This window comes from Vanacampus margaritifer, chromosome 12, assembly GCF_051991255.1.
Source record: "Vanacampus margaritifer isolate UIUO_Vmar chromosome 12, RoL_Vmar_1.0, whole genome shotgun sequence".
Classification (NCBI taxonomy): domain Eukaryota; kingdom Metazoa; phylum Chordata; class Actinopteri; order Syngnathiformes; family Syngnathidae; genus Vanacampus; species Vanacampus margaritifer.
In genome coordinates, this window is record NC_135443.1 from 9,919,371 (window position 1) to 9,944,402 (window position 25,032).

Below are 25,032 nucleotides of genomic sequence, written 5' to 3' on the forward strand. Positions count from 1 at the left end.
GGCACCCTCAGTCTGCAATCTCCCCACTTTACTTTGTAATATTTAATGAGTCAGGTGAGGTTGTCAAGAGAGGCATGTGGGAATTGATGTGCATTTAAAATGACTTCTAGGTCTTATGATGTTTTATATACAGTATATAGATGCACTGTGATGTGTAAGATGGTTGTGTAAAGAAAACAAAACAAAACAAAACAGATATTGAATATTGTTGAAACTTGAAATTGCACTTTGTTGAGAAAGATTTGCAACAAAATCATCGATAAAGTGAAAATTCTCAAAATTTATGTCAGATGAATTTGTATTTATTTGCACCCCAAATTTTTTATTTTTTTATTTTTTTTAATTGATGTGCTTATTAGGCTACGGATCCAATTTGAGACTAAACTGGGGCGTAGTATCCAATTATTGATTTTTTTCAGAGGGTGGGGGGTTGAGGGGAGGGGCTTAAGAATAAATTCAAAGGGGCCCTTGAAATAAGCCTCACGACGGCACTGACTGACCTGTAGTCATCTCTTTTACCGAGGTTTCATTCCTTCACAAGACAAACACACCTAAGCGACACCTTCCGGGAAGGAGTTTTATTTATTTATGAAAGCATTTGAAGCAGCATGTTTTGAACACAAAAGCAGTTTCAGTAAGTTTACAGTACAAGGCTTTTTTTTTTTTTTTTACCAAATCCCTCATTAAAATCCCATTGCACAAAATGATGCACTGTAGGATCACATGGAAGAAAGGAGAAACATAAATTGCATCGTCTTAATTTCATGGTAACAGGGCACCAACTTTCAAACTGTAATCGACAGGGTTAAAACCTCTACAGTTTTGCATACCTTGAGGGGCATCGAATGGACCACGGCTGATTAGGAGACATGCTTTCAAATACGAGCACAGAGCGCTTTGAAAACACCAAAGAGCATCCAAACACTTAAAAGGAACATGTCTGGAGGGTAAGCAAGCAATACCCATCTGGGAATGATCGTTGCTATTACAAAAAAAAAAAGAAAAAAAAATTTGCATTGAAAGCTACACCTAATCGTCAAAATGTGTTATCCATTTACAAATAATTGGCAATCAGCATAATGCGCACAGGCTTGTATTGAATGATATTTAGATGTGTGTAGATTGTTTTAATAATTTCCCCCAACTATTAATGTTTTTTTTAACGTGTGAAAGCAAGTGAAAGGAACCCCTCATTCCACTCATCCAGCAAGCGTATGAGCCTTGATACTGGATTATGAAAGCAAAAATACAGGCATGTAGTAATTGAACACTAGAATAACAGCTTTTGATGGTAAATTTGATCAGACTATTGTCTCAATAATCGCCATGGCAACGTCTGCTCACCATTAGAGCTCTACGATATTAGTGGACTAGAGCTAGACAAGTGACATCTTATGCTATTAGCATTAGCATGTTGTTAAACGTGAACATGAGCGGCAAAGTTAATCCTACTGTTTGGCGTTGTGTGTACAAGTTTAGGCTGCAGGGTTATACAGATTTTTCCATTGCGATAAATACTGTACAGTATTGAAAACATGAAAATACTGACTAAAACTCTGGAGAACCCAAGGGGACAAATTTGGCCCCTATAAATTCTGCTACTCAAATAACAAAGACCTTCTTTTTTTTTTATTTACAAATTTAACTTCAAAAGTCCAGAGTGCCACTTCTGACCCCTGCATGGGGCCATCTAGTGGATGAATATTGCACTTACATGAGCCAGAGTGGTGGTGACAAGATGGCTGGCAACATGCTGTTTTGTTGAGCTGGAAATCAATCCAAACAAAACCATCTTCTCAGCAAACCATCAGATGGTAAAATTGTGTTTTTTTTTGTTAATCTATTTCATATCATGTTGCAGAATGCCTAGGAGTATGTTTTTTATATATATTTTTGATAAATTAGCAACTCTGAGCTAGTTCAAAAAACAAGGGTTAAAATTGAAAAAACATATTTTGGTGTTCAGTGAACTTATAGCAGTCATTTAATGTATAATTCATAATTTTCCAAAGAAGGGGTTCTGGGTTCTCCAGGGGGTTCCTGGGTTCTCCAGGGTTAAAATGCAATCAAACATCAATATGTACTGCATTTCAAATAAAGAAGCAATATCCCTGGATTTTCACTGTATTTGGCTGCTGGTAACATGAACTCATTCTCGAATAAAATACTTTTTAGCACTTTCTGAGCCTAAGCACCGGAGAAAGATCCTGAGCATTCATCAGAAGATAAAACTACTGGACAGGGTTCATAAAGGACAAAATTACTTAGCGGTTGTATTGAGAACTCAAGGTTCAGTAGTGAATCTCAACGTAACTGGTTATGGAACTCCATTCCTCAGGCCAGACTAGTGTCCAAACTTTGGCCCGGGGGGCATTTGTGGCCCGGCATCCCTTTTGAAGCAGCCTGCGGCGTATACTAAAAATTAGTTCTACAACGAATACATTTCTTTAAAAAAATAAAAATTCAGAGGTTGAGGTTGACATGAGGAGAGATGTGTGTGTGAATTCTGGTGACGATTCATAGCATGTTTGTGTCAATAAGTGAGGTTTAGCTTTTTGTACATTTGCAGTTGTGTTCATTCTTCGATTTTCTGTATGTGGCCCTAAGAGGACATCCCTGCTTTAGGCATTACTGCCAGCAAGGCATATTAACAGCACTTTTTAATACTGTACAGTATTTTCCATACTATTGATGATTTGTGTTCAAACCCATTTATAATGTGTTTTATATATGTATATTAATAAATTTAAATTTGTTGAAAGCGTGTGGCAGTGGTAAAACATTTTTATATGATCTTACTATAAATCAGAGATTTTGACTTATTGCAGGTAGGTCTTGTTAAGCACATGGCGTGGTTTCTTTAATTTTAGACAGCTTTGGAACAAATGCTGCTGTAAAACTCTAAGTCACAAGTAATGAAGCGTAGGGGGGCAGAGAAAAAAAATATCTCACTGCTATATGAAAATGACAAATATCAAGACAACAGGATCCCAGAAGGTAATTCATACCAAACAACAATACCATGCCGTCTATATAACACCAGATTTAAGCGCCTCAGTACAATTAAACATCCAGAAACAGTTACACAGGCCAGTTGCACTCAGAGTCAACAATGGTGTGAGCATTGAGGTATGCTGTCATCACTAGCTTATGCATGCACAAATCAGCCATTAAAGCTCAAGCTCCAGGCTTTGGCAAAATCAGGCTTATACTGTACTGTACATGCAACAAAAAGAAAGAAACAAAATAAACATACAGTATGACAGAAAGTTTTGGATGATGCTACGTTTTATGTCTCATAAATTAATTTTGATAATCCAGTCACTTTAATTAAACATTAAGGGAAACACGTTCACTATTTTAAAGAGACAAATACCACAGTGGAACCTCGATATTCAAACACCCCAAAGGTGTACCTTTTTGAAATGACAACATAGGACAAGCTCTGATCCTAGGTTGGCGTAACCTTTGACCCAGGAAAATATTTTTGACAACGTACATACACCGAATCCTATTCATCGACTGTGCTGATAACGGACATGTGCCAAATCTTATCCGGTGGATGGTGGCCAACATCCAGCAATTAGTATTTGTCATCCGTCGATATTTTTCGAGCGGGAGAGAGTTTTGGGGGACGTTCAGGTAATTCCCTTTGTTACGGTAAATATTTGTTTGAAAACAATCCGAGGCCATAAAATAACCAAAGAAAAAAACTACAGCTCTAACTGACCATCTCGATCTTACGCAACACAAATGACTTCATTGTGCGCATTTACCGTAAATATTTACTCGAGAAAAGCTGCTATCCTACAGATAAAAAATAAATAAAATCGCAACAAAAACAGTAAGTGCGGTAGTTACTGAGCTGTGCTGCATGACAACGTATTGTTATGCCACATGCCGTTTATTCATCGACGACATGAATTTATTGAATTTTTTTTTTTTTTAAATTACAACTAACTTATTTTCACACTTGTATGGCTGATAAGAATGAATTTACTTACAAAATCCAAAACGAGGTTGTCCGACACTGTGATGAATTGTTTTCAATCTTAGAGGTTCCACTGTAAGATATCCTGTAAAATGAACATTGATTAGCCTATTTTAGCAGAGCCATGAGAATTTGGAAAGCCTTCTTTTTGTTCAAACTAATAAATGCACCAGCCTACTTCTACTGTTAGAAATAGTGAAGAGTCTTAAATTATGACCTTAATATAAACCAATTCTAATGTCTTACGTCAACCTTGTGACACAAGTGCCTGCGGATGACGTATAAAAGCAAAAGTCGGGTTTGACAGCTGATGGCAAGCTTTTGGGTCATTTCTTTACTCAAACTAAGCAAACCAACCTCATAGGCCAGAAGATTCTTTCAACTCTTTTGCATGTTATTTAATTCCCTTATTACCTGAATTCTGACAGTTTCTACATATTGGCAATATGAATGTACACTGGACTGTTAAATCCACGTTATACAGAAAGAAGAAAGACACAAACATTCACATACTTCCTTAGAAATGGTTATGCAAATGGTAGAAAAGCTTTGGCCTATGTTGCCTACAAGATGTGCCTGCACACTTGGAGCGACGAGCAGAATGAAGCAATGCGGAGGGTTGACCCCGCAAGCTTCTTCCTTTAGTTGGCGTTAAATGTCGAGTTTGCAGGCCCACATAAAACTGTGGTGAAGTTATTTACCTACAAATGTATGCTATTTACATGTTTTTTCGTTTCACGACGGGCTTTAAGGTGGATCATTGCTACACGTTCCCACGTTTAAACAGAAAATAACGGCCCCACCTTAAATATTTCACTATGGCATTACTGGGCTTGATCGTGAAAACAATTTGAAATACTGACAACTAGTCAGTTTAATCCCCAGGATGAGCACTGCAGGAAGCTGATCTTCACTGTCTACAACCAGAGTGTGCACTTACAGAGGAAAAACAGAATGATTTGAGAAGCAAACACCATTTTTAACATTTCCTCCCAAAAGCGACATAACCTTAAGTCAGAGCATATACAACATCTGAGCATCTTTTCAATTCATGGTTTAAATATGAATAATGCTAATCATATTTCGTTTGCCACTGTGGCAAGGTGTGGCAAAAGAAGTACGCCAGGACATAAAAACAAAACAATTGCTCTGAATTAGGGCATTCGTGACATAAGAGAGGCTGAGGGGAGGAGTGAAGCAGAGACAAGCTAAAACTGTAAAACTGCCTGTGCATGTTGAATTATTCAGTCGTCCTAGGCTCATTTTGAAGAGGAGAAGCAACTCTGCTAAAACCACCAAAGCCACCAAAATATCATGAACGGCTATTGGCTCAGGATGTCATCATCTTTGCCGTGCATTCTGCTTCACCTCCCAGTGTGTGATACTGTTTGTCATGCTGTGAATGAAGTGTAACATTGCATAGAAGTTGGAGCATTGTGAAGGGCGGACACAGAGGTGGAGAATCTGCTTCATTCTTGCCTTACCGGGGAAGGGAGAGCTACAGAAAAAACTAATTGGGTCCTGCAGTGCGTCAGTCCCCCCCCCTGCTGTGTGTTTCCTCCCCTCCTGGCTACTGCAAAGGAGAGAGGAGAGAATATATCGATGGGCATGGCACTGAGAGACCTTCATCCTGTATTGTGCACCGTGAGTTGATGTGGCAACTAGCAGCTGCCAGGGGAGGAGCACACGGAGCCACACATGCTCAGTTTGGAAGGCGGCTCGGGTTCCGCTTCCGGTTCAGGCTCGGCCGCGTCGTCGTCAGTGCCGGCAGCCTCCGCGTCGGCGTCTCCGCTGGCGTCGTCTCCCGCAGCTTCACTATGACCCTCTTCTTGACGCTTTTTCAACCTTAGAGCAGGAAAAAAAAAAAGTCAGTCCACAAAGTTAAAATAATCAATTTGCATTCATATTTATCATATACAGTAATATTTTTAGGTCCCAGAAAGTAATGGATTTTGTATTATGCTAAAAATTTTATGAGATCACTTCTGCTGCGATATTATGCACCACACTATAAATAGAACTCATCAATAATCACCGAATTAGGACAAAATGAGTTATTACTAATAAAGAAGGATTTCAGTAATGCTGCGGTGTCAGAACTGGGTTGCTAATAAATCAGGCAATAATTTAAAGAACCAAAAGCGGAGGAGACAGCCAATAATTTATGGAACTGTATTAACTATGATTTACCACAGTATATTGTACAGATATGAATATAATTTTTAAAAGAGTTTAATATCATGTTATACTATGACGGGTCAACTAAAAAATTGTTTTTTTCTTGCTTTTTTTCAAACTGTTTAATTCACTGTAAATGCAACTTACATCTTAAGATGAATTATTCTTTTATCCTAAGGCAAAATGTGATTGTCTAGTTTGTCCCCATTTTACAAGTAGTAGCTTTTATTTATTTATTTTAGGAGTGTGAGGCGATTAATTTTTTTAAATCATAATTAATCGCATGAGTTCTATAGTTAACTCACGATAAATAGCAAATTATATATACTTTCTAAATGTACAACAAAAGGTACAATAAAAATGTTTTCCTAAGTTTTCATACTCTTGTTAAAATAAAAGTGCAAACAAAAATAAACTAATAGAAATATGCCTGCATCTTTTAGTCATTGATACAGTAATTTCATAATATTTCATAAAATTGAGTTCAAATTAAAGATATACAGTACTGTAAAAAACGAGTGTGATATTGATTTGTGTTGGTCATTTTTCTGCTACTAGATGGCATAATTGCATTTTTAAGACAATGACAGCTCAGTGCATTTTTGCTTTTCATATTAAGAGCTCTCTAATCTTTAACATGAAGTAACTTTTACTTTTAACATTTTTAAAATTTGTAAAATACAACTTGACCACAGTCTCCACAAATACATGCGTTATTATTACATTTATTACTGCTAAACTTTGATGTGGACGTGTCTGCTGCGTTGCGACTGGAATCTCCCCAGTGCAGGCTTTCCAAGGGGCGGTCAATCACGCCTAAAAAAAAATAGTACTTTAAATAACTCAAAATTAACGCACTCATTTTGATTCCCCTAATTTGCTTATTTTTTTTAATTTGCTGAATGCAACAGCACAACACAACTTGCATGGCTAAAGAATCATTTGGACTACTCGGGCAGCAGCCTAAATTACAATTGTCTTAACAATTCTGTCACTCAGTAGAGTGAAGACTTTGGTGTGAAGGAAAAACTGCTAACAACTGGTTCATAATGGATGATGAACAGACGGGTGGCGCCCATTACAATTCTGGGGCGCACGCTTGCATTGCTACAGTGACTCAAATGGTGAGAATAAATGACTCTTCTCACGCCTTTATCCAGTTACTCATCCACTTAATGGGTTCACTTAACCCTAACGTGCGTGCGGAACAATGCGCTACCTCCAACCGCTGCGAAGCAGAAGAGCTAATTATATTTTAGTGCCAATATCCAATGTGCAGTACTTTCCATTGACCCGTATCACTGTGTTGACATACAGTATGAAACAACCTGCAATAACAAATTCCCCAAATGTGCGCAAACAACTACACAAGTAACAAAATAGAAATAATACATACCGTTAAATTGGCTTGGCTGCCCTTAAATGGAAAAAGTAACCTTGACTTTTCTACACTGGCTGCAGTTTGCTATCTTTTTTGTTTGTTTCATTTGTTTTATTTGTCTGTGCTTTTTGATTTAACACGTGGGAGGAGGGGGGTTTAGTTGCATGTCGTTTTGTCATTTTGTGCATGTACCCAGTAGATCTGATCTATATGCAGTCACATCGGCAGATATACTGCACATATTGACACATAGATTGTATCCACATTTGAAAGAGGCTGATTGCAATCTGAGGCTGATTTCAAGTGTTTCTTTTTTCCTTTTTAAGCATCCATGACCTATATCCAAATTGTGCCACTTGGCAGCAAATCAGAATTCTGTCACTTGCACCACATAGTGTCAAGCCAGCCTCAGTTTGTTGTTTGTGCGGCTTTGCCTTACTTCTCTCGGTTGAAAATCATGAACTCTTGCTGCACCGCTTCAAGGCACTCCTGTAGATAGTCGTTCTCCTGCACAAAAACAGTCCAACATATCAAGTGCATCCATCTTCATCATCTCACGCATCAACACCTTCGTCCTCATTAGAGATGTCAATGTCAATTTGTATCAGATGTCGTAACCTCTGAGATCAGGTTAGTTTTCAGTATCCCCGCCCCACGACATATCATGAATCGTCTTCCACAAATTGGATGTTTTGCCCACGACAAAAATAGAAGCTCGAATTTCTGAAAGCTCTCGAGGCCATGACAACAGCTCTGAAGGCTACATAATTTAATAACCTTGGTAATAACCCAGCATGAGAAAACACAGGCTATAACCCATACACATGACCAAGTTTCACAACTCTGCTTGCTGCGTGTACACTTGCTGAGGATGTTAGAGAGTACATAAAGAGGGGAAATCTGTGATGAATTATAGGTTGACAAAATGCAAAAAGAGCTAAAAAGATTAAGTAGATCAAGGAAAAATAAAGAATTGCCCTGGTTTGATACTGTATTCATTCCATCATTTTAAATGCGCTAATTAATGTATAAATTATGTATGGAGATGAAAATGATATGTAAGGATAAAGGAAGGAGCATAAAGTGAATAAAAAATATAGTCATGAATATAGCGATTAGATAGAATGGAGGCACTTCTGTGCTGACTTTATACATCCTGATATAGCTTTTAGACATAGAGTTCATTGAATCTCATTAGATTTTTGCCAATGGGTGTATGGGTGTTTGTTTTTTTGCTAGAGGAGGAAGTCGGAGTAGCCAGAGAGAACCCACGCATGTAAACAAAGGCCACATACTCGAGGCCACTCTCTCTCACCAACTCTCAAGAAATATTTAAAGTCGAACATGTTGCTTCATTAAAAAGCTCAAATAACGGAATAACCTAAAACACAATATGAGGCACTGCAATGCTAGAAAAATGAGGGCTTCATTTGCACAGGATCATTGTAAAGTAGTTGCATAAGACTTTGTGATTCCAGAGGAAGCTGTGTGAGACCTTATAAATAATCCAAAACTCTATAAGGGTAAAAAGTATAGTTTATGGCAGACTTAAAAAAAGACAAAAAAAAACTCAACCTCTTGAAACTAAACTGAACTGAAATCAGTTTATTCCCCTCCCCACGATTTACTTTAATATACCTATAGACTCTGAGAAATTGAATTTACACAAAGTTTTGCTGTTTTTTTAAAGTTTTTTTTTTTTTTGGTATTCAATAAGTTGACATTAAACATAATGGTGGTACTCACAGACTGCGAATCTTTGCTGTTGTCCCTAGACCGGTTCTTTGCCAGTCTTTTCTTCTTCTTGTGAAGAGGACGCGATTCCAAGATCATCTCCTCCAGCTCAAAGGTGGGGTCGCAGTGGAGGCGACCTTTCTGCATCACCGGAGGAGCAATCCAAAAGAGAGAGAAATCAAAGTGATTTTGAGCTCCACAGGACCTAAACTTAATATAACGTGAAAACACAATATTAACAAATAGGAAGCGACAATCCATCAGTTTTGATTTTCATTATTAAGTAGCTGCACTTGCAAAGTATTGTATGAAATATTGTAAGTAAGTATTGTGTGTGTGTGTGTGTGTGTGTGTGTGTGTGTGTGTGTGTGTGTGTGTGTGTGTGTGTGTGTGTGCATGTTACTAACATTTGGAACAAATCCAGCGTCCATCTTCTTTTCGTAAATGGCGTCCCAGTTGATGTGAGCGAGGTAGGGAGAAGTCTGCATGTCAGACAGGCTGGAGAAACGATGCTCAGGGTTCACTGTAAGTAGCTGATGGAAACATATAGACCATTTTTGCTACATCCACAGGAGTTTCAAAGTAATCAGCTCATATTGTCATTTCAACAGTGTAGACTATACTTCATGATTGAACTGCCTCCCTCCATTTTTAAAAACAGTCCATATACAAAATAAATTAATTACAAGTGACGTTTAGCAAACGTGGAGGCAAGAACCAAAAGGGGGCAGTGTTAATCTAATCTGTCATTCGTTTATACCTGAAATTGTAGCTTCAATTCTTAACTACACTGGACAACATCTTTGAGAGAGGAAAAATTAGCTGATCGTGTTCACGGTGTTTCATTTTATAGAAAATATTTGGGGGGGAGGGGAAGAATTGGTCTGTGGCTTTGGCTATCACAATAACACTCTTGTGCTTTTTCGCCCCTTGTTTATTTCAGTATTGTGCAGTTTTTTCCTGCAGGGCAAGATAGATCTGTCTCACTGGAGACCAGACAGAGTAATCGATTAGCAGCAGAGTGGAAATGACCAACACTCCATCCAGAACATTCACCCAGACACAGTGCATGTGCACTCTAGTAGTGCCAAAAATAATATCCATCTCTTGACCTCACTAAAAAAAAATACAAATAACTCTTTCCGAAGAAAAAGAAAAACGCAAAACAAGTACTTTGGATTCAGTATGCATTGAATAGACTAAATTCAATTTGAGGCGGAGGGAATATGGCAGATGTTAACTTCTATGTGCATTTGCAGCGTCATTAAGAAGTAAAAAGGTTGTTTTTGATACTGCAATGCACAAAGTTCAGTATCTCTGCCTTCATATCAGATTTCCAGCCTACCGTCTCCCCTCGCTACTCCTGAGGGTCTCCACTCATCCTTCCTCTTGCTGTTGCCTACCCTTTTCCTATCGACCTCCCACCCGACCACAACACGACCTCTGATGTAACCCTTTTATCAGCCTGTTTTGCTCTCCTCTTCCGTTTAGCCTTCCCTTGAATTGATTTTGATTTCATTATGCTTCGATTCTACAAAGCTTAATGCCTTACATTTACCTCATTTATGACAGTATGCACAGAACAAATGCATGTCTGTACAAAATAAATCAAACATAAAATGCATATTGAATAAAAAAGGAGAGCAAGCCAGATAAAACACTCGAAATATTGTTTGTAGGTGCAGTATGATTGTGATTTTCAAATGAGTATTTATACATATATCCGCTGGGGGATGACTTGATGTGAGGTGCTGCAATTCTGCATACAAAGTACTGTACATGGAATAAAAATCAGTCATGCAGTAAAGACTGGTAGAACAAAATAACACAAAATAATTAAATAAATATAAGTAGGTAAATAAATAAGAAAACAAAATGAATACTAAATTAATAACACAAGAAGACCACTTCTACACTGTCAGGACTTAAATGTCGCAAAATTATGTGCGCAAGTCAATCTCCATAATAACTCACAGAGAACATCTGACATCGCCCACTCACCTTCCTCAAGAGAGAGACGAGGTCTTTGGGCCAGGCCGGGCTGTACTGGACACTGACTGTGCTGAAGAGCTGGATTAGAGACTCCAGTGAGTTACTCGCATGGATGTCATAGGGCCTCTGGAAGGATATCACAATGGAAAGAAGGAAATGTGAAAGAAGCAAGCATAACGAGGACATAGTAGGGAATTGCATTTTTAATGTCTTGTATACAAAATAGTTGGGTCTCTGGAGAGACTACTCATCAATTAAGTGTGAAATTTAACAATCCAATAAATCTTGTTTATGCCAGTATTCTTGATCATTGAGATATTTTGGCACAAGCATGTCATAGTCATTTAATTAAAACACACGGGAGCCGTTTTAAATAGTGAACAATTGATGTATGTCTCCTTCAAGGAGGACAAGTTGAGAGTTAGAATTTTTCACCTTACCCATCCCCGTAGAACTTCGAAGACTGTCACCCCTAATGACCACCAGTCTACATCAAAGGCATAGCCCATCCCTCCATTCATAAAGGACTGAAAGATCTCTGGAGCTGAGAGGGAACACAGTGTATACAGACAGTTTAGCCTTTCACAAATACACACAAGACACATACTGGAAGTGTTTCTGAAGGGATGATGAAATCAGCAGACATCCGATTTTGGCACCTTTTGCTGCAGCCTCAGACTGACTGACTACAGTATCTTTGTCACTCATGGAATTCTGCTTATATTTGAGTGTAGTGTTTTATGTTGGGAATCCAATAGTTTGTATTCTGCCAATCAGAATGCTTGCATTGTCAGAAGATCTCCATAATAACTTACATTGATGTTTCTGCATTTGGCAATTTATTATTATATTATATTATTAGTATGGGATTTTTTTTTAATGGGCTTTAGGTGAACTGATGAATACAAACACGCTCGCACGCACGCACGCACGCACATACACATACTCACCCACATACAAAATATATATATATATATATATATATATATATATGTGTGTATATGTATATATATATATATATATATATATATATATATATATATATATATATATATATATATATATATATATATATATATATATATATATATATATAAAAAATAAACATTTATTAAATTTTTTTAATTTATTTGTTTTTTAAAAAAAAGGAGAGCAATGATGATGTCAAATCGAATGAACAATACTGAGCTCTCCTGGAAAAGAAAAAAAAAAGAAAAGAAAAAAAGAAGATCTCCATAATGAAGAATATCTAAGGTCTGATGTCAGAGCTCTTAAGTGCTTCCACGACCATATCAAACCATGTATTATGGACCTTTTGTAAAAACAACAACAATGATGCAAGAACAGAAAATGAGCCTCCCCTCAACTGTCTCATTGAGTTGAAAGTGCAGAAGTGTCCAACATGTATTTGAAAGCTGAACAATAAACCCAAACCCAAATCCTGATCACTGTTGACGTTTCTCAAGACATAAAAATATGCAGATTATATAATACAGCTGGACTGTTACCCATGTACGGCTTGGTTCCAGCTAAAGCCGTTGCTCGCTCTCCATCCTTTATTATTGTCGCAATGTTGAAATCTGTCAGATGAGCATGACCTGAGAGGAGACAATCCGACAATACTTGTTAATTTAGAATATTTAATGATTTATTTTGATATGCAAACTAACCAAATGAGAACAAACAAACACAAAATATGCATACAATGACTTCCTTTTATACTGGAATTTGGATTTGCGGATATATGATGTTAATATGGATGTATACACCTTGTATGTTTTTTTTAAATTTAATTTTATATTACCTGATAAAGAATTAAGAGTGTTTTGTTTGGCCATAGATGGGAAGAATTAAGGTTTTACTTAACTGTACACGGTAAAAAAATAAAATAAAGATATTGTTTTAAAAAAACGTCCTTTTTAGTCCCATATATATCGCAATATAACATTTTTCCTTAAAATCATATAAAATAAATGGCAATTTTTTCCCATTTGTTGGCAAAACACACATTTTGTATAGAGCACACAATAACATGTATTTAAAACCCAATACAGTCAACCCATTGAGTCGGACTAGCTATAAACACCACCAGGGCTAACTACGTTTGCGAAATTGGCCTTTGGGTATCCGTAGCAGGAATATGACGGCCAAACATGTCTGTTTCCTGGAAGGACCTATGTAATATAAATAATGATTACTAGACCTATGATTATATAAAAAATGTAGAACGTATTTTTTGTGTGCATATTATGGAAATCAATAGTAGGTTTTTAAACTGAATTATTATTTCACCACTAGATGGTACTAAAGATGACACACTGTCCCTTTACAAAATATCGTGTAAAGTTTCCTTTAATTCTTGACGTTGGGCTTTTTATGAAATTGTGGGGCGAAAAAAATATAATATCCCTCCTTTAAATGATGGTAACATCCACATTACTTCACTTGCTGCCAAAAGCAATTACCGGTATTTTACTTGTTTAATGATTAACATAAATCTAATGTAGCGTAATGCATGTAGACCACAAATCAGGTAATCAAGCTAACTTGCTTTACAAAACCAGATGACATCCTTACCTTGCTCATCCAAAAGAATGTTGTCTGGTTTGACATCTCTAAAGGAAAACCAACACAAATACAACACAATAACTTTATTCAGTACATAAAGTCAATGCTATACTTGAAATGTATACAGTAATACAGTTATCAATCCGGTCTGGTAAGTAGGAAACACTGAGTTTTCATGTGTATAGAAATTACTGTATATGTTGTATATGTGAAAACCTGTGGGAGGTGTTTGAAAGCCGATCGTAAGTGTCAGCTACATGTTGTTGCAACACGTTAAGTGTGTGTGTGTGTGTGTGTGTGTGTAATGAGCATGACCATGAGACGATAACGGGGAGGAAATTCTCATTTCTAATTGAAACTCTCCCAGAATGCATCAGAAGACTCCACAGAGGCTCGTGCTGGATTGTCAGCACATGCTCAATATTAGTCAGCCAGGTTATTGACACATCATATTTTAGCAGTTCCCAGCACACCCTAGCCTGCCACATGATTAACACGGTGTGGGATGCCAAATTAATGATACTACACACACTAGTATGCAGAACATAAGCATTTGTGGACCCATTACTCCCAATGTTCTAAGAACCAAAATGCTAAAATTGTGTGCCAAAGGGGGTGGGGGGTAAGAGTGTGGGGGGGGGGGGGCGTTATAGTGTAGCAGGCTGAAGGAGCATACATGCATATTCATAGGAGGACTTCTAAAGAAAAGCTACACTAATAACGCGCTTTATTTAATGAATAAAATTCCCTTAACAGTTATGGTATTTTGTAGCAAGTGGGAAACCACTGGATTTCTTCTTTGTTAACCATGAATACCCTGAGTGAGGAAATCAAATGAGACAAGATGTTGGTGCACTAAAATCCTGATGGAGACTACACGGGAGGGACTCATCCCTTTTCCTCTCTGACTAAAAGAACCAATTTTGCCTCCTTGGGCATAGCAGCAGCAGCAGCTGACTGTTGCTAGGAGACCGGAGACTTTCTTCCTTCAGCTGGTGCAACAAAATAATTGTACGGTGGTATTCTCCTGTCAAAAACTTGCAGGGTGGAACAAAACTGAGGAGCTTGGGGTGGCCATGGTTTGGATTATGGCTGTGAGAGAACACTGTGACAAAAACAGAAAAGTGGATGCCAACGGAAGGGATGAAATAAAGTAAAATGACTTTTCATATACTGTTTCGACTGGCACGGCGTACAGAGTTTACGCTAAAGAGCTGCCTGTCATGTAGCAAAAGAAAAAAATCACAACAGTAAATATAAACGTCTATCAGGGATAATGTATAGTCAATACTTTCCTTGCAGATACTCATACTGTAGACGGTAGGTACGCTGTAGCCCAAATGAGGGTTTTGAATAAGGTTCAAACTCTTTTTCTGCCTCCCATGGTTCTAAATCTGGGTCTGCGGGGAACTTGCTCTTTCACTGGCTTACAATTAATGATGTGCTCAGCACATTTGAACAATGGCTGCAGACTGAATGCCCACCATGGCTGCAGATGACAAATTGTTAGCTGCTAATCTAACACATATGAAACCTTTTAATGAGAATATTGAAAAATGAAGGATATAATTGTACACAGTGCTTGGAAGTTATTAGTGAATAGTAACCGTCTTTCAGTTTGTACGGTTCATAATTAGACAGACGTCATTCCCACCAAAAACTGTTGATTTGTCTTATAATTACTGGTAAACATGATTTTAAGAAAAGACAAACATAAAAGCATAACAATGATTCCGTATTGACAAGGTCAGGTGTGAAGAACTGAGTTTTATTTTTTAATATGTATATTTCATACCGTCTCATACAGATAATGATAGGGAGTGTACACAAAAAAACTATTTGTGCGGCTGTCGTTACGTTATCACTTGACAGTTCCCATAGAAAAATCCCCGGCTCAGGTTACTGAGATAGCACACGTTCACCTCTATTGGTCGCTTAAAGCTGGGATTAGTTTAACTCCACGCCTGCCCACCTCAGTTTGCCAGCAGTTATTTTGAGTGTTATCGCTCTTTTCATTCCACTGACACTCCTGTCAACACATTGTTCCTGGCTGCCATCTGTGAGGCTGCAGATTTAGCTTAAAGCTAGCAAAATCAACAAAGGAAGCGATGATTACAGTGAATATCAATCTTATAGCATGTTCTGATCTCAGAAAGGTCAAACATCTGGCTCTTGCAAACGTAGTTAAAATAAAACTTAATTTATGTTCACACTATGTGGTGCAGAAAATGCACGATGACAAGTACATGAAAATAAAATAGATTAACGCTGTACCTGTGGATGATGTGCTGGCTTTGTAGGTAGTCGAGTGCAAGTGTCATCTCACAGAGGTAAAGTTTAACAGCATCCTCGCCGAACGGCACACTCTGCTGCAGGTGGTAACGAAGATCCCCTCCAAGCAGGAGATCCACCACCATGAACATGTCCTCCTCATCCTGGAATGAGTACCTGACGTGGGATATGTGGTTGTTAAGTGAGAAGGACACAGCACTAAGTCCCCGCTGGATTTTTAAAAGAAACACAAGCTGCACAAACAAAAAAGACGCACACCATGCAATTACATTACAACAAAGCATGCATCACTTGTGCAAAGCTTAAACTGGATTTGTTTAAAAAGCCATATTACATTTTTAAAAACCCAACATGACAAAATGAGAGATGTGCATTGAAATGTGAGTGTATGTTGGTTTTTGTGGACGAAATGCACCTTAGGTTGCAGGCAGTTTGAGTGAGATAAATTAACAAGTGCCACTTTTTTGGGTTAAATTTAAGCTCGAATGCAGCCCATCTTTGCTTGATGTGACTTAATTGAAAGCTGCTTTTGCTCCACAGTTGACACGTTAGTTCATCAGGCTTACCTAACCATGCACATCAAATTAAAACACAGGCTCTCAGTGAGAGGGTGGGGATTTGAAATGCTTCACACCATGATTTCTGCTCCATAAACTGACCAATCCTTTAAGCACGTGGGTGAACAAACTATACACAGCAAAATTCAATATATCATCTTTGAAAAGAAAGCAGATTCATTTTTTCTTGATTTGCAGACAAGTGGGTATTACAGTATATATTTTTAATGTGTCCATTTGCTTTGCTTTTCAACCCTCATGGTAAATTGCATTCCTGTTGTAACCCTCAGCATATGTCTGGTATTCACATTCTGATCATACCTCTTCAGATGCAATGCCTTGCATCTATAAACTGAGAAATGTGCGCTGTTTTTTTCTTAAGAGTGAAAATTAATACAAGGACAAACACAAACCTTCTTCAAAGGGAAAAAAAAACATTTGAAGCACAGTTTGGTGCCTCTTCTGAAAGCCTTTGACTTGTCCCTGACATTCATGTGATAGGACAGATAATGGGAGGTTCTGCTTTGTATTGCTATTAAATAATTCAAAATTACATTTCCCCCTGCATACAAATGGATGGCCAGTCTTTGTATGATACATGAAGGATAGCAGGAGCAAAGATGCAAAAATCATCTTCACTGTACCAGAGGCTCAGCAGATGGCTGGCCGCAGGATGCAGCATTCCTCACTGTCACCTTTTTATCACCTCATGGGCACTATCTGACTCACAGGAGACACTTGACAAGACAGCTTCTTCTGCCGTGGCACTCATAATCTCATTGCCCCATATTGAATTGAAATTGTGCTTCCACATCTAGCACATAGAATTTGTTAGGAATTAGGAATTGCATAGAAAGTGAGCTGTTACAACGAACCTGTGTCACCTAATCACTACTGTAATTCTGTGTGCACGGTTGCATGTGGTTTAAAATGAGCATCATTTATGCAATGATGCATAATCCAAAACTGGGACCAGTTAAAATCTTAGTGAAGAAGTGAATGCCAAGCAGCAATATGAGGTTTACGGAGATTTGTACAAAAGTAAGGAAAAAAAAGGGGGGGGGGGGCACTTACAAAGGTCAGAACAGGATTGGCCTGCTACAGTCGCAGCGACGAAAAAAGGAAGGTTATTTGGCTGGAAGGAGAACAAGGAAAGGGTTGAAATAATCAGGCCACAGTGACAAATGAGCACGGGAAAGCAGGGAAGAGGGAGCTAGAAGATGAGAGCAAGAGAAGGAAAGGAAAAACAAAAATTTCTGATCCTGTTGGCTGTGTTTGGTCTGCACAGTTACAGTGGCCTAGATGGAAGTGACTGCTTCACTCCATCACAAGAGACCTGCAGGTAGTCCAGAGGATTTCTCCAATGGTGTGACCGAGCACTGTCCCTGCGCTCAGTGCCTGAAAACATAGCACCAACTGTACACCTTCAGGTGTCCTGCTTTGACAAATGACTCACCCACTTGTATCATGTCCCCAAAAGTAGCTGCACCGTGTCATGTAAAACAAGTCATGTAAGTAATAACAGTATGTGGGGCGCGCCAATTTGAAGGCAAATGATTTCGATTGAAATGTCAGCTTGTTTCGAATTCTGACTGAGGGTATATAAAGGGTTACTTTGCTCCACAATTGCCAAAAGGCCTTGTTACACCCAAGCCTGAAATCAATATTCCTAATGGCGTCTAAGCAGGACGCAGCACATCTATCCTCTCCACTCCTCTTGCTCAATTGGATTCTGATGAGGGGATGAATAAACAGGAGGAAAAACACCATCCTGACATATCTAACAACCTTCACGTTACCAGCTTCAGTAAAAAAAAAGGTATGTGTATATATATATATATATATATATATATATATATATATATATATATATATATATATATATATATATATGGGCACGTGTTACCCTTGCTGCCCTATCAATAGTTCAACAAAGCAAAGGCAACATCCTTGGCCGATGATTCTGTGGGGGAAACTAATAATGCTGACTGAGGGATTTGCTGTTGTGCTTAAGGCAACATTTCTCATACCGAACAAAACTCTTCAACCACAGAATGGTGAAAGGTGACCTCTAAACTGTAGGTTTGAAACACGTGAGTGAAAAAGTCAGTCTTCCCATGTCCCAATCCTCTGAAAGATTTGACACGTGTAATACATAATACCCAATCCTTAACCCTCCAAGGTAATCCATTCAACATTACCTCGACTCCTACACATACTTATGGAGTGAGGGACCGGGCCGCAGCAATTACAGTGGGTTGTAAAGTCAACATCAGCTCTGCTTAAGGCAGCCTTTACCCAACTCATGTGATTCACAAGCTAGCCGCTTAATGATTTTGCTCTGCAACAGCAGATAGGAGAACAAAAGCCCAACAGATTTCAGGATATCTCAGTGAAAGTCAGAGTTAACTGTGTGCGCGTGTGTTAAGGATGGAGGAAACCCTTACAAATCCTTTTTCAGTCCCAATATATCCCACATCCAAAATACTACCCCAGCACTAGTTTCAACAACTCTCCTGTTTGCGTTCATCACTACAGTACTAGAGAAATCATTATTTCCTGTGACAGCTGTTTGGTGTGTTCCTGCCTTCCTAGTGACTACAGATGTGTATGTGGCTCCTTCCTGGCATGGCCTCAAGAAAAGCGCTTCTAAAACGATATCAAAACTGGTGTTTCTCACATGTTTGCTTGAGAATAGACATCCCCAATTCCCCAGCGGCTCTACTGCACACTCCTTAACAATTACTGGCTTGCCCAATTGCTAAGCAACTGAAATCGCAACACGAAAGGGGTAAGCCCATGAACATCTGAATCGGTTAGATGTGCTGTATAGGGTTTTCACGTTCACACTTGGTGAATTCATTTATATTTCTACCGGTTATAAAATAAAGGAGCAAGATGAAGCAGAGGATTCCTTAGTCTTGTCTCATTACCTGTCCAGCAGAGAGGCTGTCAAAGCAGCAACTAACTCAAGCAGATTCAATGCAACGCAGACTAAACGTCATACGTTGAACATCTTAAAAAGTTCTTTATTAAAACTGGGCAGAAATAAATTAAATTGCTGAGCTCTGAGTGAAGTGAGTTTTTTGTGACTTCTGCTTGTTTTTGGGCATGTAATTTTGTTCATAATTTAAAATGATTACTAGGCATCCTAATACTCATGTTAACATTTTAAAGCACATTTCTTGCCAAGGTGTAAATGGCTTGTTTTAGGGGCAGATCTGTGTCGGGTCTGCTGTCTCAACACCTTGAGTCCCACTATGTATGTGTGTGCGTGATAGTATGTGTGTTTCACGTGTGCTGGAGTTGCTCAACAGGTGTTTCCCATCTCATTGAGCTGCCTTTCTTAAAACAGACTTGGACACCACCACACCACCAGATCGTGAACACTCGACAAGTCTACGATGAGTTTGCATATTCAGCCACTCATTTTTTGGCTGAGACATTTTGGAATACCATTCCTGACTTGTGGTGTTTCTTATTCCCACCCTTGCTACCTCGCCAACACTCTCGAAACCTTCTCGCTTCCGACGCCGTTTACCCAAACTCAGCTCTTGGCTCTCTTTCGCCAACCAGCAACTGCCCACCTATGGTGAGCAACTCTACCGCCATCTTTGGTGAAATAAATATTACATCATCTCAATCTGCTTATTCCCTCACATTTCTGCACTTGGGTCCCCCCCGGCACCGGAATCCTGACAGCCTGTCTAATGCAGTGTGCCAGACTGCCAGCACCTCATCCTGCTCCACAAACTGCTGGGCAAATGGCTAGTCCATCTTTGGTGTGAGAATTGTAACCAGTGGGCTGGATCTCGCCAAAAACTTCTTGTCAAAGTATGGCCGTCTCACTCAGTGGCCGAATTCTTGATTCTACTAGATGAAAAAGAACCCAATGTGTGAAAAACAAGCCACGAGTCCCCAGACATTGAACACCTTTTTTGTAGCGCATTGATGCATCACTAAACGCAAATAAGCTCAATCAGGTAGGTATCATTTAGAAGAAGCTAACGCCGTTGCCCACATCATTCTACCTCGGGCCTAGTGAAACCAGCATTTCATCAACAAGCCATCCAAATAAACTTTTACATCAATTTATGTAGCGGTGTGGCACCTGACATAGCTAAGTCAAACACTACCCCTTTTCCATGTAGACAACTTAGTCAAACGTGAACATAACATTAATACGAGAAGCTAATGCTGGTTACACTGTTAGCGAACACTAATCTGTGCGAGCACTGCAGCTCTGCTTACCTTATGGCTTTGACATGAAAGTATTTCAACTGCTACGTCAGAGGGTATTTCACTTTGGAACTTTGGCTAGCATAGCCATTGGTGGAGAAACTCAGTATAAAGGTGGCTATGTTAATGAAGTGCAAAGCAGGTAATTAGTAACTCAATACAATCACTAAGATGTCAATTTTCCCTAATATGTCCCGTTTATAGACCGTATAACATCCTGACTATATTACATCCTGACAATATTGCTCAAACATTGGCAGTGATGGATGGACTTTGTACATGCTTGCAAATCCCAGTCACCTGGGCAATCTGACGAGTCCTGACATACCAAAGGCTGGGGAATTCCAAATTACGGAAAAATTAGGAAGTGTTTGTTTCTAATTTGTGAGTTGCTAAATATATTCTGTAGGTATTCAAACTAATTCTGTATAAACAGCAGTAAGCAGAGCACCACGGCGCATGGGAAACTAGATCACGGACGACTTTGGCAGAGAAACGCTCGAGATGGGAATTGAACTATAAAAAAATATACAAGCTCAGTACTGTACACTGGTTAAAATACCCTCAGTTTGATCTAGTGCTGTGGGTTCTCAAGATGGCTAGCTACAACCTCTCACAATTAGACTAAATGCTTTGTGAACACACTTCTAGTTACTAACTGCATATTATGAGACCATCATGTATGATGTGTGAGAGACAAAATATTTTTCCTGTGAGTGTCTGGAGAAGATGGATGCACGCAATATCATGCTACCAATTACAGGAGAGTTAAGTGCTTTGTGCAATATGCCATGAATGGCGTGCCAGGTCCCCAATTACATTTAGAAATGTGTCCCACTCTGAGATGAGCGTTGAATAATGAAAGCAGCCGCCACTCACTGATTTATCCAACTCGAGGGAGAACTGAGGTCAACTCAAAGCATAATAATTGCCAAATGTGTATGCGCACTCCCTGAATGCAAAATATATTGTGCAAATTATCAAAGCTAATACTTCTCCGTAAATCATTTGTAAAAGTTTTCTTCCTCTCTGTGCCAAATCATGTGTTTGCAATACCAGGTGCATTATATCCACAAAGAATGTACTGTCTCTATTTCAGTTTTCAACTAAACATGCATCCCTTGCGAGTTTCTTTTGGCTGTGCATACATGCTGACAACAGACAAAGCATTGCATTCCACATTGAAAGTGTAAAAAACATAAGATAGTCACCAGAGATTTACTAAAAAAACATGTTCAATTTCCTGTAGAATCTCAAGCTCTCTAAAGACGTTTCGGACCTCATCTCTTTCTATACATTGTTGTTTGTTCATGTACTTCATGGCATACATCTTCTCCGTGTCCCGCTTTTGCACGATGCATACCTGTAATGTAAGTGATAGAATGCAGTGATGGAAGAGAGAATGGAAAGAAAAATGGAGAAGAATTGGTCAGTAATATATTTAGAGCACAATAACACAACGTACAGTATCTGATCCAAAAGAGGAAAGCATTAGCTTCATGCCTGCTGAGATATTAAAGACTAATTTTAATGCTCACAAGAACAGGCTGAACAGCAACGTCAGAGACACCACAATCAGACTTACAAAATTAATGTTGAATTCTAGATTGAGGGGAAGGAGGTAAGTTCCCATTTTGAGTTCTCAAGTCAAAAGTTTAATTAAAAAAAAACTCAACCTTGATAACCTCAATATGGGTTTCATTTAGCAATTTATGAACATAATATTTCCATGTAAAACAGTTTGTGAAAAATGGTGATATCTACCATAAGCAGTAAATACAGACAATCTTACAGTGAACCCAAATTTATCACAGACCTACACACAATACTGAAGGTTTAAAAAATAAATACAAATAAATATAATAATAAAAGACCTCAACTCATCTACGGTTTCACTGAACTTTTTATGTCGCTTTTTTTCCTGCCAAAAACCCCCCACAAACTCTTGCCATTGCCTCCTCTTCACTTCCATATTTGTTTACTCTGAAATCACATTTCATCTCAAGAACTGCTGTGGGACTTTCCGTCTGACAGTTAGTACAAAATGCTGCAGTTAAGACTTCTGACAAGGACGAGAAAGTTCAACCATATTAACCCCAATACACGGTACGATACGGTCAACTTAAAACCTTCGTTCACACCACGCTGGTCTTTTGGTGAAAAACTGACGAACTAAGCATTGCCGGAAGGGTGTTTTCGTCGGTCAATGTAATTTTCATTACGTGAATAAATATAACAACCTGTCGATGACGGATGTCCCATTTTGCTGACGGATTGGCAAATGACGGATGCCCATTTCGCCGAATGACAGACGCTCAAACTTCATTGAGGTCCCCACCTCCGCAAATTTTGAAATTAAGTTCAGTTCATAGATCATATTTGAACTAAGTTCATCGGTCCAAAAATGAACTAGTTCATAGTACTTGGTTTTATCTTATTTTCATAAGTCTTTGGATTTGGCTAACCTGGTACCTCAGTGATTGTATTTTGTGCCATGTCATGTGTTAGTACTACAATAAACATACCTTGAAAAAATGCAACTTTAAGTATATCTTAAAATTACATTGATAAATAAAATTGTGTGAAGAAAAGTGAGAAGAATGTAAATGTAAACGTTGCTTACTCGTATTTAAAAATCAAACAATCGCCACTGGACTTGGAAACCTCTTAATCAGTTTATTGGCATCTGTCGTTTTCTTTCGAGTTGAGTCACTTGACAACCCTCAGCATTACAACACACAGCTCCAGGCCATCCCTTATAGCAAAATGATCATTGCACTCCTCGCAGACCCAGTTTCACTTTGCTCTAAGCAAGGCCATCTGCACTGCACCGTGCTGGATGGGAGTCTAAATGACAAACAAAATACTCAAGGTCCTTCCTCCTTTCTGGTTACAAAAAAAAATACAACCTCTTACCAAGACACACACAATAACCCGTTACTGTAAAAATAAAAAAATAAAAATCATGCTAGTGCCAAAAGTGTCATGTACTTGGTTGAACAGCATACCATTTTTTAGAGGCACTCTGGCATTTTTAACTGGCTCAGGACCTATTTTAGACATCTTCGTCATAGCACTGTGAGCTAAAGCCTAGCATTCAAGTCAAGGATTATGTAAATATTGTGACAGCTACCCCTTACCTTCACTCAGAGTACATGCAATATGAACAGCACATTTATTTCACAATACAGGTACAGATGATAAATTCCACATATTCTGACCCACTAGCACAAACCAAATCGCTTGGGTCAATCTTAAGAAATGACATACATACATTTTCTGAAAGGACATCAAAATGCTTTCCAATTATGGCTAGATTAGAGAAGTTGGGTAAAATTTGGTGAATATATTGTATGTCAATTTAAAGATCACAAATTATGTCGCTAATCTTTTTTTACAGAAAAATGAGAAAACCACGATCAAAGCTGTTGAAATGTACTCCTTAGGAACACATTCTAGCACTGACATGGGCAAACCCCGGCCCGCGGGCCAAATACGGCCCGTTATGCGTTTCAATCCGGCCCGCCGAATTTATCCAATAAGGCTAGAAAAAAATTCTATTTATTTTTATTTTTATTCTATTATTTTTTATTTATTTATTTTTTTGTTGTTGTTCAGCTCAGTGGACGAGTGGTTAGAGTGTCCACCCTGAGACTGGGAGGTCGTGGGTTCAATTCCCGGCCGGGTCATACCAAAGACTATAAAAATGGGACCGATTGCCACTCTGCTTGACACTCAGCATTAAGGGTTGGAATTGGGAGGTTAGATCACCACATGATTCCCGAGCGCGGCGCTGTTGCTGCTCACCGCTCCCTCAGGGGATGGGTCAAATGCGGAGAACAAATTTCGCCCCACTTAGATGGGTGTGACAATCAGTGGATCTTATCTTATTAATTTTATTTTGTCCCTGCAATGCCCGAGTTTCAACAATAGGTGGCGCCTTTTTATTGTGGGTGGGCCTGAGGAAAAATGGGTGGGCCAGAGAAAATATGCAAAAAAAAAAATTCCCTTCACGTCCCTAATAGTGCTTTACCGCGGGTACCAAGGACAGCGATTAAGTTGCCGCTCTTAACACACACTTTTTATGGCGTTATTTCGCT

At 38.7% G+C, this 25,032-nt stretch overlaps 1 protein-coding gene across 2 annotated transcripts in view; it reads right to left on the bottom strand.

Moving 5' to 3' along the window:
- Positions 1-563: 563 nt before the first annotated feature.
- Positions 564-25,032, bottom strand: part of stk32c (serine/threonine kinase 32C) — a 52,311-nt gene continuing 27,842 nt past the window's right edge. Inside the window, exons 3-13 of one of the 2 annotated variants that reach the window (XM_077581622.1) lie at positions 22,144-22,295; positions 16,119-16,292; positions 13,854-13,891; positions 12,785-12,874; positions 11,717-11,820; positions 11,286-11,402; positions 9,692-9,817; positions 9,297-9,425; positions 7,990-8,057; positions 5,635-5,836; positions 564-5,564 (exon numbers count right to left, since the gene is read on the bottom strand). In XM_077581622.1, coding sequence (XP_077437748.1) covers positions 5,653-5,836; positions 7,990-8,057; positions 9,297-9,425; positions 9,692-9,817; positions 11,286-11,402; positions 11,717-11,820; positions 12,785-12,874; positions 13,854-13,891; positions 16,119-16,292; positions 22,144-22,295 — 1,182 coding nt within the window. In that variant the 3' untranslated portion in view covers positions 564-5,564; positions 5,635-5,652. Of the gene's footprint in view, positions 5,837-7,989; positions 8,058-9,296; positions 9,426-9,691; positions 9,818-11,285; positions 11,403-11,716; positions 11,821-12,784; positions 12,875-13,853; positions 13,892-16,118; positions 16,293-22,143; positions 22,296-25,032 lie in introns of both variants that reach the window. The other variant, XM_077581620.1, reaches the window with a different exon arrangement.